Below are 17,020 nucleotides of genomic sequence, written 5' to 3' on the forward strand. Positions count from 1 at the left end.
GGGTTTGACCGCGTCCCGCACCTTCCTTCGGAAAGCAGATACCCTAAGGACCTGTCTCCTCCCCTGTGACATTTGAATTACTTTATGAAAAGTAGTCAGATGTCCCATGCTGCTTTGCCCCGCTGGACTTTCGTATGACATTTATTTGTGTCGCTGTGTAAATGATGTCTGTCTCTCCGGAAGACAGTACCTCCACATGGGTGGGTATCATGCTTGTCAGTCTAGGAATATATGTTGAATAAATTACTACTAATTTTTTTTGGCGAATTAATGAGACTGAGAAATATTGGGATAATAGTTCTCCATCGGTGGTGGTGTTGTTTCTTTTCCAAAGATATACTTGTCTTCCTGAAGGGAACTTAGTAAGATATAGCAGAGACATTTTAGTCAAACTCAGGTTCAAACAGTCACTGCTTAAAATCTGTCTGAACTCAGGGAAGTTCAGAAAAATCCTTTTTTGAAGGCTCTTTAAATCAAATAACTCAACAGGCATTCCAATATAGGTTCAGGACTTGGATCCAACTCCAAGAAGCCTCTTTTCCTGCAAAATTTGGGCAACTTCATTTTGCAGAATCAACAAAAGTGACTTGAAGAGAGAATGTTAAATCAATAGTTGTAGAGCTCCTGCAATAATGCCAGGAGCTTCATATGTATAATGTCAACGAGCTATCACTTCTTCACTATGAAATGCTATTACTTTCCACATTTTATAGACTGGCTGACACTCAGAGGTCCAGGACATTTCAATAATTTATTTGTCAGCAGGACCCTGAGTCCTTTCTTTTCTTTTCTTTCTTTCTTTTTTTTTTTTCAGTCTCATGTAATATTCTCTAACACAGAGAAAGAGAGCAGAGGAGCAGCTGTGCACTGTAGTGCCCCTTTCTGGTGACTGTAGGCCCTCCGGAGGCTGAGAGATGCCGCATCTCCACAGTCAAGCAGCTGAGTTAAATATTACCACCTAGCATTCATCTCTTTCCCAATATTATGGGGGGAAGTCTTTCTCCACTTTTTTCTTTTTCTTTTTTTCAATCTAATATTAATATATAACCACCTACCTCCAAGAATTGTATTCAGGGGGAAAAAAGAGGGTTCTTAATACAAATTTTGGAAGCAGCAAAACACCCAGCATGTTAGTTGCATCCAATTGTTAAAGTTTATCTTTTTCTTTTCTTTTCTTCTTTTCTGAGTGAGAGGAAGAGAGATAGAGAGAAAGACTCCTGCATGCTCCCCGATCAGAATCCACCTGGCAACCCCTGTCTGAGGCTGATGCTCTTGTCCTGAGCGCCCGGGAGCCTATGCACTTGAACCGATTGAGCCATGGATGCGGGAAGGGCAGAGAGAGTGGGAGAGCTGGGGGGAGGGTGGGGAAGCAGATGGTCGCTTCTCCTGTGTGCCCAGACATCCACATGCCTGGCCAGCCAGCTAGGGCCAAAGTTTATCCTTTTCATACATTGTCTCTCTTAATTTAAATTTGTTTTATTGCCTGTGATGTCAACATTTCCTAGAGGTCACTTTACAAATAAGGAAACTTAGACTAAGAGAGAATAAGTGACTTGCTAAGGGTTCAACACCTGGGAACGGGGACGTTCAAACAAAAACTTAAAGCTAGTTCTATCTCTCTCTCTTTTTTTTTTCTGAAGTGAGAAGCAGGGAGGCAGAGAGACAGACCCTTGCATGTGCCTGACCAGGATCCACCTGGCATGCCTACCAGGGGGTGATGCTCTGCCCATCTGGGGCGTTGCTCTGTTGCAACCAGAGCCATTCTAGTGTCTGAGGGGGAGGCCACAAAGCCATCCTCAGCATCTGGGCCAACTTTGCTCCAGTGGAGCCTTGGCTGTGGGAGGAGAAGAGAGAGATAGAAAGTAAGGGAAGAGGGAAGGGTGGAGAAGCAAATGGGCATTTCTCCTATGTGCCCTAGCTGGGAATCAAACCTGGGACTTCCACATGCTGGACCAACGCTCTACCACTGAGCCAACTGGCCAGGGCCACTAGTTCTATCTCTTAGCGATCAACTTTTATTCTCTAAAAACTGAAGAGCTAATTCTGTTATTTCCAATGAGCTTTTTATACCCCAGTTATTGAATATAGTAAGGTTTTTAAAATTTGTGTTGAAATAAGAAGGTTTCTATTGACCTGGGTGGTCTTCCTTAATTTCTCTGATCATATTTATGAGAAGCAGTCATGAACGTTGGAGGAGGAGGGTGGAACCAAGAGGTTGAACTCAAAATGGTTCTGCAAAACCATTGCATGGTCTCTCATGTGGCCAGGATCAGAAGTGTGTGTAAGAGAAAGTGGAGACTTTGGATATCATAACACAAGGCATCAAAATGTTCTTCAGCACAACTGGATAGAGAAGAATAGGAAATCACAGAGAAAAATATTATTTTGGCATGCATGGAGTTCCACACAAGTTGTTGAGCAAACTTCCAGAGCAAGTTTATTTCCTAATTTCTTAAAAGCCAAGAACTGGTTGAATTACTTATCCATTCAGGACAGACGTGTTTGGCACTCTCTGTTCGGAACACTCCTGGCTCTGTAAAGATCGCCTTCAAAGTATTTACCAAGTCTAAAGAGAACAGAAAAGTCCCAAAACACAATGGAGTGATGTCACCAGTCTAGATCATGGCATTGTACCATTTAAATTTTGAAAATCTCCTACAACTGTAGAATGCCAGGGCATCTTTAAATTGTCATGTCACTAAGAGAGTGACTTTTCAGAGAAATCAAATCAAGACAGTGGGGAGCGGGAATTTAATTTGAAAGAACCTATGTTTCCCGATTGGGTTAGGTATTAAAGAAGGATGGAATAATCTGTAAAGACAGCCAGGCTGTCCAATTACAGGTCTCTGAGAATGAAACACGCTGTCCATCATCTGTACTATGTGATTGAGCTCACGTCATCTGTCTCGTGACAGCCATCCTTGATGGAGGTGGTGGAGTGTTTTGTTTTCATGTTTTAATCAACTATATTAATGGGAAATATAAAAGGAAATCTCAAAAGATAAAAAAAATTTGTCCTGGCTATGAAATAATTATACTATTCTGCAGTTTGATATATTCACATCTTTAAAATTAAGAAAATAAAATGTTGTTCTTTCTCAAATGTTAAATATATGTACAAACAGAACGGTTGTGAACTATCTGTAGCATATAACACAACATGTTAGAGCATCCTCCAGTAAGGAGACGTCTTTGCTTTGTAGGTATTGCCGACATCAGAATCTTAACTATAGTAATTGGATGGAGTCCATGTGGGATACATAATGGTAATTTGAAAGTCATTTGAAACTATGACTATAAAATAGCAAATAAATAATTGGATTCATACTCAATATAAGAACTTCATGGTTTGTGATTAAGTTCACTTAATGATTAATAAATGTATGCATTATTACATATTCAGTTAAGTTTCTCAGATGAGTTTAAAATATCCCCTTGCCATGTAACCAGTGAAACTACTTAGCCATGGTGAACAAGGGAAGAATGCCTTTTCTGTCCTCTCCTGGTGCATCAGTCAGAATATTATTTACTAACAGCATCTCAATAGCTGCAAACGCTCAAAGATATGTTTCTCATTCAGTCTCTGGTCAGCAGGGGCAATCTGCTTATCGATTGCCCTCAAGAAGTCCTGTTGAAGGGGAAGCTACCGTTTCACACAGGATTGCCGTGCCACAAAGAAAGTGCTGCAGCCTGAAAGTGACGTATGTCTAGAAGTGTTCTGACCACATCTGCTCATCTGATGGGGGGGGGTGTGGTATAGGGGCTAGGGTGTTCTCACACCACCCAGCAATTCTCGGACACCAGCAATGTGTTCTAAAATTCAACTCAATTTTGACAATCTCTACCCAGCTTACTATCAGGTTGCACAAGGGCTCACTCAGTCCCACAGGACTGTCCTCCACCTCAGATGCCAATTGCAAGCCCGGGTTGTTTCCTGTGGTTCTCACTGGCCAGTTATACATCACACATGCCTCTGACCCCCTCCCTGGGTTTGACTAATTTGCTAGAGTGGCCCACAGAACTCAGGAAACCCATTTCCTCACAAGATTCCCAGGTTATTATAAAAGGACATAACTCAAGTACATCCCGGTGGAAGAGATGCCTAGGGCAAAAGTTGGGAACAGGGACTGAGCTTCACGAATGGACACTGAGCTTCATGCCCTCTCAGAGCCTGTTGCTCTCACCATACCTCCATGTGTCTACCAACCCAGAAGCTCTCTGAACTCCATCCTGTTTGGTTTTTGTGGAAGCTTCAGTGCATAAGCACAATTGGTCATAATATCAATTATTGGTGATTGAACTCAACCACCACCCTCATCCCTTGTCAGAGAGGGGTGGTACTGAAAATTCCAACCCTCTATTTACATGATTGGCTCTCTGACAACCAATGAGATATGCCTAGGTGGCCTACAAAAGCCTCATTAACATAATAAGAGAAACCTTTCTCTCATTACTCATAAAATCCCAATAGTTTTAGGACCTCTGTGCCAGAAATGGGGATGAAGATATATATATATGTAGACCCTGGCCAGTTGGCTCAGCTACAGAGGGTCGCCAGGCATTTGGATGTCTCGGATTCGATTCTGGGCCAGGGCACACAGGAGAAGCGCCCATCTGCTTCTCCACCCCTCCCCCTCTCATTCTCTTTATTTCTCTCTTCCCCTCCTGCAGCCAAGGCTCCATTGGAGTAAAGTTGGCCTGGGCACTGAGGATGCTCCATGGCCTCTGACTCAGGTGCTAGAATGGCTCCAGTTGCAGCAGAGCAACATCCCAGATGGGCTGAGCATCCCCTCCTTTTGGGCATGCCGGATGGATCTCGGTCAGGCACATGCAAGAGCCATATATATATATATATATATATATATATATATATATATATATATGTTTATTTATTTATTTATTTATATTTTTTCTTAATTCATTGGGCAGAATTTTTCATGTCTTCATAGCCAACCACTAGGGACCCATGAAATGCAATCTTCCCATGTGTTCAGAAGCAGGAAGAACCTGTTGATAAACAGCACCACTAAAGACTACCACACATAAAATGTATTCTGCATTCCTTGTCCAATTCAGCTGCTCCCCTTTGGGGAATCTCATGGCTTATTACTGCTTGTTCTTATAAACATCCAGGATGCTTGCTGGTCTCTGCTTAGGAACCTGTGCGCAGCTTACATGACGCATGGTCTCTAGCAATTGCACTGTTTAAGAAGGCAGCTTCCTCTGAGAAGTGCCGACTTACTGGCCACCCGATCTTGCCAGAGGAATGGACGCTCACGTTATTTGAGTAGTTAGGTGTGTCTCCATCTGTCTCTTCTCTGATCTGAGTGCCTAGTCTGTGTGTTCTTTTTGTGTCGTTCTGCCCACAATCTGCCTATGCAGATACCTCAAGGGGTGTCGCTCCACTTCCTCTGTCAGGAAGAATAACAGAAAGGACAGTCACTGGACAATACATGGATGCCATGACATTTCTGTTGGTAGAAACCTAAGCTTTTCAGTGTAGGTGCCTCACCACCGTCATGAATGCCCTCCTTAGCCAAAGGGCTGGATGTGAGGGACGCTGAACCACCCAGGTGTTTCAAAGATGTGACATTGTTGACATCATAAGAGGGTTCAAGAGAAACTATTTATTTCACAAGGACTTCTAGTTTTTCCCCATATTTTTGAACTACAGTTCTTTCTGGATTCCTGAAACAGTATTTCTAAACATTTAATAATAGTTCTGAACCTGAGGAGATGACCTGCACGATAGCAGGCTGATTTATGGGAAGAGGAGACCTTAGCCAGTGCAGTGGACAATCACTAAGAAAACACATCGGGTTTGCTGACCCGCTGCAATCATGTCTAGAGCATTCCGCCAGGGTTGTGACAACTTGCAAGGAAATACAAAAGGTTTTCTTATGAAATAAAAGGACAAGGATTCACGATGCACCTCAAAAAAATAATAGTCCCTTTAGTAATTTTCTGTGCATACATAAATCTCTCTAAAGCACTTTACATGGACTACTGTATTTTGAAGGTATCACCTAAGCATCACTAAGAAAAACTTCCCTTTAAATTAATGAATAAAAGGCTCCTGGGTTTTTGCTGACATTTATTTCCAGCACGGTGGCCTTTAGTCTTCTGAGCTGTCATTTACAATTGCAGTATTCCCGTGCCTTCGAGGGTAAGTTCTGACGATATTAGATAGAGTAAATTCAATTTATCATGCTAGAGTAGGAGGCATAGCTCATATCTGCTTTACGGACTCACTGCATTACATCAGACCTGCACTCTAGTGGGCCCGACTGCTTTGGTGAATGCCGTTTAACCCTGGTGTAGCCACGCTGATGTTACAGTGACCCTTTGTGTAATGGGGTTTTGCTTACCAAATTCTTGATTGCACTAGTAGCTAATATTTAACGAGCGATATGATATACAAAAATAGCATAACAGCCCTGGCAGGTTGGCTCAGTGGTAGAGCGTCGGCCTGGTGTGCGGGGGACCTGGGTTCGATTCCTGGCCAAGGCACACAGGAGAAGCACCCATTTGCTTCTCCACCCCCCCCTTCCTCTCTGTCTCTCTCTTCCCCTCCCGCAGCCAAGGCTCCATTGGAGCAAAGATGGCCCGGGCGCTGGGGATGGCTCCTCGGCCTCTGCCCCAGGTGCTAGAGTGGCTCTGGTCACCGCAGAGCGACGCCCCGGAGGGGCAGAGCATCGCCCCCTGGTGAGCAGAGCGTCGCCCCCTGGTGGGCGTGCCGGGTGGATACCGGTCGGGCACATGTGGGAGTCTGCCTGACTGTCTCTCCCCATTTCCAGCTTCAGAAAAAAATACAAAAAAAAATAAAATAGCATAACATTCATTATCTTATTAATTTTTATAACAACCCTCTGACATCAATAATTATCCCCATATTACAGGGGAGAACAATGAGACTTAGATTCTTAGATTAAACAATTTGCCTGAAGCTGCACAGCTTCTAAGTGACAAAGCAGGGGCTCCAGCCAGTTCTTCTACTTAACTCCAGAGCAGGAGCATTAGCATTTCACTGCAATAGTCTAAACACCGCCTGGCAGACCATACTAGCTATTGTATAGATAGGAAGGTGCTTGTGGTAGCCACACTGTCAGCCATCAGCCAGACCTCAGGAAACCCAGACACAGAGAAGGCTCAGCCACCCACCATGTGGCTCAAGGACAGTCCCTCTAACCTCAACCTCAATCTCTTCACCTTTAAAATGAAGCCGTTGAATGGAATTATCTCTAAATTTGCTTAAACACTCAAGTTTCCTGATTCTGTGATCAAACGACCACCCTCTGTCGCATTCTAACTGTGGGAACGCGGGCAGTTGCTCTCTAAGGCAGTCTGCCCCTCTGTGAAATGGAGCTCATGCCACACCTATTTATCCACGTGAGCTGATCCAGGTAAGGCGTTTCACACAATGCTCAGAACATAGACAGTGCTGCTCGGACAGCGTGTCATCGTCACGATTGTCATCACCATCACCATCGTGCTGGCATCATAAAAATCACTACTTTCCTGTGACTGATATCAGTAATAAATAACAATTCAATGTACATTTACAATTGACCTTGACCCTCGCATGTGTCACAACACCACCTGAAAGAACGAAAAGGGTCATCAGGGAACACCTGTGGAAGGCCCCCAACAGGCAAATGTTCCTTCAGCAGCTGGCAAGTGTATAGAGATAATGTGCTAAGAAAATCTCATTGCATATGTATTGCATCCTGATCATATCATGGTAAGGGTTTAAGAAGCAGTAAAAACCACTCTCTGGTCGTAATGGATGACTGTGCCCGGAAGCAAAGCGCCCAGACCCTCTACCTCCTTAACATTTGATGGAGTTGTTCAATTTCCCCTGCCCTGAAAATGGGAACTTCTTCCAAAGCATGCTTGGTCTAGCCATTCACAATCAGAGTACAGTGAATGCAGGGAGGAGGGCGGGGGAGGCTTCCTTGCTGGCCTCAAGACAATAACTTCTCAAAAAAGAAATTGAAAGCATTTTCCACAAATTCTCAAACTACGAGTCATCATATATATTGTTGCTGTTGTTTTTGTTTTGTTTTAAATCAATGTCCCCAGTTTTCACTGAAATAGCTCCATTTGGTTCTGGGAGCAAACAAACCCCATGCGTCTTTCCAAAGGCAGTATTTCCACAGATGGTTCACCAGGAGGCCACCTCTTCAGTTTCAATGGAAAAACAAATGACGGTTCAGACACAGGATAACACTGCGATTAATGGAGACAGGAGCATATGTGTTTTATTTCATGGAACTTTTATTGCATGAGAGCAAACACGGAATTTTCTGTTAACTTTCTCCTATACCCTCAAAGAGCAGAAAGTGATTGACACATAGAAGTAACTAGATTACTGTTGAAAGAATAAATCAGGGGTCAGGAACCTTTTTGGCTGAGAGAGCCATGAAGGTCACATATTTTAAAATGTAGTTCCGTGAGAGCCATACAACAACCTGTGTACCTTATGCATTATCCAATAAAAATTTGGTGTTGTCCCGGAGGACAGCTGTGATTGGCTCCAGCCACCCGCAACCATGAACATGAGCGGTAGGAAATGAATGGATTGTAATACATGAGAATGTTTTATATTTTTAACGTTATTATTTTTCTTATTAAAGATTTGTCTGTGAGCCAGATGCAGCCATCAAAAGAGCCACATCTGGCTCACGAGCCATAGGTTTCTGACCTCTGGAATAATTAACTGAACAGCTCTGTGAAAAGCTGTCACCCAACATTTTACTTAACTTTAATCTCCCTGAGCTTCATTTTTTTAAGAAACTTTTTATTTTATTTTATTTTTTGTGACATGGACAGAGAGAGACAGAGAGAAAGACAGATAGGAAGGGAGAGAGATGAGAAACATCAGTTCTTCACTGAGGCGCCTTAGTTGTTCATTGATTGCTTTCTCATATGTTCCTTGAGAGGGGGGGCTACAGCACACCAAACAACACCCTGCTCAACCCAGCAACCTTGGCACAAGCTGGTGAGCCTTGCTCAAACCCGATGAGCCCATGCTCAAGCCGGAGACCTTGGGGTTTCGAACCTGGGGTGCCGGGGTCCAGCCCCGGGGGGGGGGTCCAGGGGTCCCACAGGAGGAGACGGCGTCGGCGAAAATGGAGTGAGAGAGCCGAATTCTTTTCTTTCTCTTTATTCTCTGGTTAGCATTTTCTGCCAGGCATCTCTGCCAAATGCTAGTATAGCTTCCTTTTTATACACGCACACTGAGTTACAATCACATGGTGTTAATTATTGCTTTTGTTTCACTATGTTTGCATGTTTCCAGATAACAGTTAATTTACATCTATGAGTCACAAACCAGGTAGCAAATCATACAAAATACAAAATAACTTGAATAGCGATAACAACATCAGTAAAAGCTTTTAGAGTATTAGTTCTAATAGTTAACTAACTTTACTGCTGTTGTGAGTTAAGGGGCAGAGAGATTTAGTAGACGACTAACAATGGACCACCGCTTGCTCAGGTAAATGGCCTTAAGTTCATGCAGTGTCCTACTTTTTCTCACAAGATTCTAAAAGGCTTGCCTCTAAAGAAATTAACATAACATCAAGAATAGCTTTCATTCAAAGATATGCAGAGTGCACTTGCAAGATAGCCCAGCAGCAACACAAGACATTCCATGGATTTCCCTACATTTTTAAATCTCATGAGAACATCTCATTGAGAAAGCCTAGCAATTGCCTTTAGTCAAAAGACAATTCTCTTAGTAAAACATTCTTTTCTTGCTGACTACGCTCTCATCCTAGGCCACACAATGGGCCATTCTACTATACCTTACCTAAGATACTATTGTCTAATCAAATATTACTTATTTATTATATTTAAACACTAGTTAAGTTCTGACTCTATTCTTCTCAGAATATACCACTATTTGCAGATCAAATAAGCAAGAAGAAAGGAATGTTTCTCTACTTTATCACATGAAAAGGCTAGGGAGGAAAAATGTTGAGTTAAGTGAAGGCCGAAGGGTGCTCTGTGCACAGCCACTGCCTCCTACCCATTCACAAGTCACAATCTATTTTTTCTAACATGATTAAGAAGGAATTCTCCTACAGACTTAACCCTTTACGAGGGATATCATAGCCAGCCTCTTATGTCTATGAGCCCAGTTCAAGGGGCTTACAGGCTTTTCTGTGGAACTCACACCCTCTGTCTCATTTCCAAAGAAATCACTACAAATCTACAGGGAAAGCATGGTACTATTATCCCTGTGCCATAAATAATAGCACACACACAGAAAAGGGGGGATATAAGGCCAGATTAATTCAAAAAGTCAAAGGGGGAAGTATCGTTATGCCTTTCCTTTGTGGTGACTTTGTCACCCCGCAGCCATTGGTCTTCTCTTCTGTGACTTTGTCAATCAGCAGTTTTTGATCTTCTTCTGCTGTGACCTTGTCAGCCAGCAGTTGTGGGTCTTCTCCTGCTGTGACCTTGTCAGCCAGCAGTTGTGGGTCTTCTCCTGCTGTGACCTTGTCAGCCAGCAGTTGTGGGTCTTCTCCTGCTGTGACCTTGTCAGCCAGCAGTTGTTGATCGGCTCCCGACACTGGGGCCTCCATGTCCCAATCCAATGCTTTATCCACTGTGCCACCACCTGGCCAGGCTTCATTTTTTTTAAAAAAAAAAAAATCTCTAAATCATTCCTATCTTTTAGGGTTAGCAAAAAAAAACAGTCAAAGAGGTAATGCCAGTCAGAGGGCACGGGATATGGGCTGAGTCAACCATTGTCAAGGCGATGATGTGGCCCCACAGGGTGCTATCCAAGCACCTTGGACTTTGTGGAAACAGGTACACTACTGTATCCCTTAGAGAGAGCTGTACAGATAAATGCCTTGATATCCTCTGGCGATTTCAGGATGACAGATTCATGCAGGAAGCAAATGGTTACTGTTTATTCATGGGATTTTATGCATGTCACCTTCCTATGTGATTCAAGCCAGCAAGCCCTCTAGGTATAAAGCTCTCTCCTCCACCAGTGAAGGCAGCACATATTGGCACAGCTGGTCTGGAAAGCAATGTGACTGTGCATAGGAAGAGCTCGCACCCTTTGGTCCTGTAATCCTCCTATTGGGATTAGTCATAAAGAACGAACCACAGGTGCAGTCACAGATGTATGCACTAGAATATTAATGACATCATTATTCCTAGGCAGTCAAAGATGCTATAATCCCCTTAACATCCAGGGTAAGTTCAATGGATACATGATTATGCAGCCATTAAAAATCATGACATGAAAAATGTTCAGGATATTTAGTAAAGTTAAAAAAATACAAGATACACTGCTATACTCTTGTATTGTCACAATTTTATTTGTAGAACATATTAACATATGCTTAGATAAATGACCAAAATGGCCTTAACACCATACAAACATGGGTGATTTTTATATATGCATGTTTTTTCTGTAGACAGCATGTTTTTGTTAATGAAATGTTTCCATTTCATTTTATTTGTTAATGAAATGTTTTCATTTGTTAATAATCAGACAAGCCTGACCAGGCAGTGGCACAGTGGATAGAGCATCAGACTGGCATGCGAAGGACCCAGGTTCAAGACCCCGAGGTCACCAGCTTGAGCACAGGCTCATCTGGTTTGAGCAAGGCTCACCAGCTTGGACCCAAGGTTGCTGGCTCAAGCAAGGGGTCACTCAGTCTGCTGTAGCCCCCGGGTCAAGGCACATATGAGAAAGCAATCAATGAATAATTAAGGTGCCCTAATGAAGAATTGATGCTTCTCATCTCTCTCCCTTACTGTCTGTCTATCCTTATCTGTCCCTCTCTCTGACTCTCTTTGTCTCTGGCACACACAAAAAAAAAATCAGACAAATGTCATTAGAACATATAATGAAGAAATCATAAAGGCTTATAGCAAGTTATAGTATCTTCTCAAAGTATAGATGAGTGATTTCCTCACTTTCTCTAAATTTGGGAACTCAACTGCTCCTTGGATCCTTCCTCTGAGACTGAAGAAGCCCTAATGAAGAAAAGACACACGGACATGTTGTAGCCTTATTGGGTGTGTTGTCTTGAAAATAGCATAACTTTAAAATAACGTTAGGGGAAGAGACTTCATACTGCCGAGTGATTTGATGATGGGAAAACTTAACCATCCGTGGGAACCTACTTCAGAGCACAGATATTTGGAGCATATTTCAGCTAAGCCTCCAAGACAGACATTGTGAACAGTTCACCCCATCTGTGTTCTAATCTTCTTACCTGGTCACATGAGATTTCTCTTATTGTTTGAGGTGGACATAGGAAGTGATTTCTAATTAACACAATGAGAGTGGAAATGATGTGTACCACTTTAAGACCTGGCCCATAAGAGCCTCCTGTGCACACACCTCTCAGTGCTCTTGTTCGCCTTCCTCCCAGATGCGAGAATCACAGGAGACTATAGAAGGCACAGGTTGAAGATATCCAAGCTTTCATTAGCCCCACTCTCTTCATGACTCTCAGGGGAAGAACCATCAGCTAATTTATATATTCACCCAAGTCTACTAGATAAGCAAGAAATAGACCACATTCTTCTTTAATTTGTACATATTGAGGGGCCTGTTTGTTATAGCAGCAAGAAAGAAACTGCCTAATACAGCCACATTACCTGTCATGTACACTTAGCTGTACACATAGCCTGGCCAAATGCATTCTTGGTGAAGAAGTGGAGATACCACTTTTGTGGATAAACTACTCCATGAAAGGGGTGAGAAAAAAGTTACAGAATAGTCCATTTGTACCATTTTAAAAGTCACTAGAGCCTGACCATGTATGTGGTGGTGCAATGGATAGAGCGTCGGACTAGGATGCGGAGGACCCAGGTTCAAGACCCCGAGGTCGCCAGCTTGAGCACAGGCTCATCTGGTTTGAGCAAGGCTCACCAGTGTGAGCCCAAGGTCGCTGGCTCGAGCAAGGGGTCACTCGGTCTGCTGTAGCCTCCCAGTCAAGGCACATATGAGAAATCAATCAGTGAACAACTAAGGTGCTACAATAAAGAATTGATGTTTCTCATCTCTCTCCCTTCCTGTCTGTCTGTCCCTATCTGTCCCTCTCTCTGACTCTCTCTGTCTCTCTCTGTCTCTGCTACACACACGCACACACACACACATACAAATCACTAGAGTCCTATAGAATTTGGTTAATTTCTCTCACATGAAAGTACTAAAATGTATTGGTTTCCCATAAGAACTCAGATTGTACTCTCATCTTTTCTCTTGTTTTTTGAGCTTTCTTCTTCTATTTGGACATAGGTCCCATGAGGGACCTATAAACCTTTGACTTGTTTATGACTGATGCCTCTATTCCTAGAATAATAAGCACACAATAAATATTGAAGATGTAAATTAATGTAATGGCTGTGAGGCAGATAAAGACCAATTCACCTGGGGAGGCTTACTCCCCTAAAACTGCACCAGGAGCTTTCAGGGGGCAGAGAAAGAAATTTTGTCCAGTACAGACAAGAGAAGACACAAGTCAATTACATAGGAGACAGTCCATTTCTAACTTTTATTTCACACTATGAGATATATTTATCAAATGCTTCCAGGGACCCACGGCATCTGACAAATTAGCTGAGTGCAGATGTCTCTTCACTTCCCGTCCTGCTCTCCCCCGAGCGTCCCTTCAACTCTGAGGCAGGTCTCCAGCCCTGACCTTGCACAGACTCACCACCTGGTGGCCATTCATTTGCTCTCTTCTTGCTATCCCAAGCAGATGGTGCCGAGGTAAATAGCCCATAAATCACAATCTCCATGCGTCAGAGGGTCTAACTATACAAAGTGCTCATTTGCTTTTAAGATTGGTTCTGTTGCTGCCAACTAGATCGAAGCATTTAGTCAAAACGTTGGAGTGATTAGCTACATCCATGCCATCTTTTTGCTTTGGAGGTATCTGTTAATTGTTCATTCCTTTATATATTCATCAGGATTATCCAGAAAAACAGAACCAGTAGATGTGTGTATAAACAGAAAGAGATTTATTTTAAGTAACTGGCTCACACAGTTGTGGAGGCTTAGCCAGTCCAAACTCTGATAGGGGAAGCAGACAGGCTGGAGGCTCAAGAAAGAGCTTCAGTACAGTCTGCTGTACAACTAGGAAGAGCTGGTGTTGCACGTCACATCCAAAGGTTGTCAGCTGGAGAATTCCCTCTTACTTGATGGAGGTAGATTTTTGTTCCATTCAAGTCTTCAACTGATTATTAGATCAGGCCAGCCCACACTATGGAGGGCAATCTGCTTTACTCACAGTCCACCCGTTCAAATGTAAATCTCATCCAAAAAAACCTCCAGAAGCATCAAGTGTAATGTTTGATCAACACATAGGCATCACAGCCCAGACTAGTTGACACATAAAATGAACCATCAGTTTGCTTGCTTGCTTTTTTTCACATTTTTTTTTGTTTGTTTGTTTTGTTTTTTTAGTCCTCAGAGTCATTATTTCCACAGGGTTCATCTAATTTGTAACTTGTGGTGACCTGGAAAGTCCCACACTCACATCTTAGCTCTCCTAGTGGCGCGCTGAGTAATGGTGCTTTACCATAGAACCTCCAGTCCTGTCTCTATGAATGAACACTTTCAAGTCGTAGGTTTAGTATAATAATTACGTAGGAGAAATACACATGGGCAAGCTCTCTAAACACATGTTTATGTTGAAATTATTATTTAAATCTTGTTTATGTATCAGAGGTCTTAAGTGAATGAATAAGAAAATAGAAAATTGCTCATGTGAAGCACAGTACAATACAGTTGTAAGTAACTGGTTTATTGGAATAAGGATCAAATTAATCAGCTTTATTTGTAAGTGGACAGTGATCTTAAGGGTTAAGAGAAGCTTTAAAGACTACAACAGATGATTACGGAAGATCCTAGGAACAGTGTCACATTTAAAGTACACTGAACAGCCATCCTTAAAGTCAAGAACATTAAAACACCCCTGATTCTTCTCCAGGGAGTCCTGGGGAAATGCCGGGTGGTTTGGGGGTCCTGTGACAATGGACCCAGATGAGCCCACGTAAGATGGAACTGTCCATGAGAAGCTAATCAGAAGAACTGGACAGAGCTTACCACCTTTTCATCTTCCATGCACAGTTAGCAGCCCACATGTGATCAGATGTGGGATTATTATGTGATTGTCAGTCTCCACTACCCCAGGGGGCTTCTCTTCTCAGATTCCTGGCCAGACTGCTCTTCTTTTTTCTTTCTTTTTTTTTTTTTTTTTTTTTTTTTTTTTTTTTTTTTTAAGATTGTATTTATTCATTTTAGAGAGGGGAGGGAGGAAGAGAGAGAGAGAGAGTGAGCGAGATTGGGGGAGGAGCAGGAAGCATCCACTCCCATATGTGCCTTGACAGGGCAAGCCTGGGGTTTTGAACCGGTGACCTCAGCATTCCAGGTCAATGCTTTATTCACTGCGCCACCACAGGTCAGGCCAGGCCAGACTGCTCTTACAACTACAAAGACTGGAGGAAGTTTGGCCCTCACATCAGTCTAAGGTCCTCTTGTTTAGCTCTCATTTCCTACACGAAGGCAAATCCCTTCTAACATTTAAAATTTTGTTTCCTATTACAGAAAATAAATGCCCAATGCCCTGTGATCCCACCAGAACAATAGTCCAACATTAGCAGTGCCCAAGGTCAACATCCATGAATTTTAAATAGCTCTGCCCAGGGGACAAAGGTGGGAATTTGTCACCTTCAGGCTTGTTTCTTTGTAGTACCTCTTCTCCAGAAATTCAAAAAATCATGGGGTCCTGTGGCATTTCAGGTCACTTGTTAGAAACTAAGTTATTGTACACTTCTGAACAAATTCTTAACAGAAATTAGTAATGATTCCTGGTTGAAACTTCTTGGTCCAGGCTACCTTTGATCCAAATGGAGCACTGATTTTCTCAATAAACTAAAGATTTTGTGGGTCAGCAAATCGACAGAGGACACAGCAGCAAGATCTAGATAACATCACCTCATACGCACCTTGCAATATCCTTGCTTTATGAATAACAATGTAATTTCCTCTTACCTCTTTGATAATCAACATGTGTTCTCACAAGCAGCAGGGTGTTTTTGAATGTGTCACACTAGCTCTGATATATATATATATATATATATATATATATATATATATATATATATATGGGGTTTTGAACTGGTGCTCATGTGAAATCCACTGTTCCTAGGATTTTCATATATATATGAAGATTTTTATGTCTGCAATTCATTTTTTCTTTCTGTGAGATTGTGAGATTTGGGACAAAGGAAACTTTACAGTGTGCTTTTATTCTCTCCGTAATAGTGGCTGGGTGGTTAACTTTCTTGGCGCTACTTTGCACGGTAGACAGTTCTATTTAAAAATGTGCAAAAACTTAGTTTTACAAACATTTTGTTCATATTGCTTCTCTACCACTTTCTCCAGGAATGCCCCAGCGGTGTTGTTAACGAAGACACCTTCAAAGAGATTTACTCACAGTTCTTTCCGCAGGGAGGTAAGTACGAACATGGACCTGTTCAAATCATGCTTGTAACCTTTTTCCTTTCTTCTTTTCCCCACTGGTGCTGCACTGGCCTGGGGGCGGGGCCATGGTCCACACTAGCTGTCTCTCTTCCCCTCACACTGTCTTTCTCGGTCTCTGTGGGGCAGGGGATTTCCTCAGAGGGTTTTGTTCATGAATCATTGTTAGTTGCTCTTCCTGTGAAGGGGAGTGAAGTGGGCATCAGCCTACATGGCCATCGGTGAGGTCACTCTCTGTGTCGATCTTGTGTACTAACTCCTTGCTGAACTACTTAGGCTTACAGTCTTGAGTTTGGCTTTCTCTTTCATGGCATGACTACATTTTTTAAATCATTACGTCACAGAATGAATACATACAGCATGCAAGGGTGTGATATTTTCAATATATTGTAAAAGTAAACTACTGACAAATGATCAACTATCCGCGAGTTGGGTCTTCGGTTGAACACAACCAGCACCGTTGCCGTGTGGAGAGCGTGGCGGCTCTCACAT

At 42.6% G+C, this 17,020-nt stretch overlaps 1 protein-coding gene across 4 annotated transcripts in view; it reads left to right on the forward strand.

Moving 5' to 3' along the window:
- KCNIP4 (potassium voltage-gated channel interacting protein 4) overlaps positions 1-17,020 on the forward strand; it is a 1,009,396-nt gene that overhangs the window by 959,908 nt on the left and 32,468 nt on the right. For all 4 annotated transcript variants that reach the window (XM_066280672.1, XM_066280675.1, XM_066280674.1 and 1 more), the window contains one exon: positions 16,433-16,502. In XM_066280672.1, coding sequence (XP_066136769.1) covers positions 16,433-16,502 — 70 coding nt within the window. The remainder of the gene's footprint in view (positions 1-16,432; positions 16,503-17,020) is intronic.

This window comes from Saccopteryx bilineata, chromosome 5 (genome assembly GCF_036850765.1).
Source record: "Saccopteryx bilineata isolate mSacBil1 chromosome 5, mSacBil1_pri_phased_curated, whole genome shotgun sequence".
NCBI classification, from domain to species: Eukaryota; Metazoa; Chordata; class Mammalia; order Chiroptera; family Emballonuridae; genus Saccopteryx; species Saccopteryx bilineata.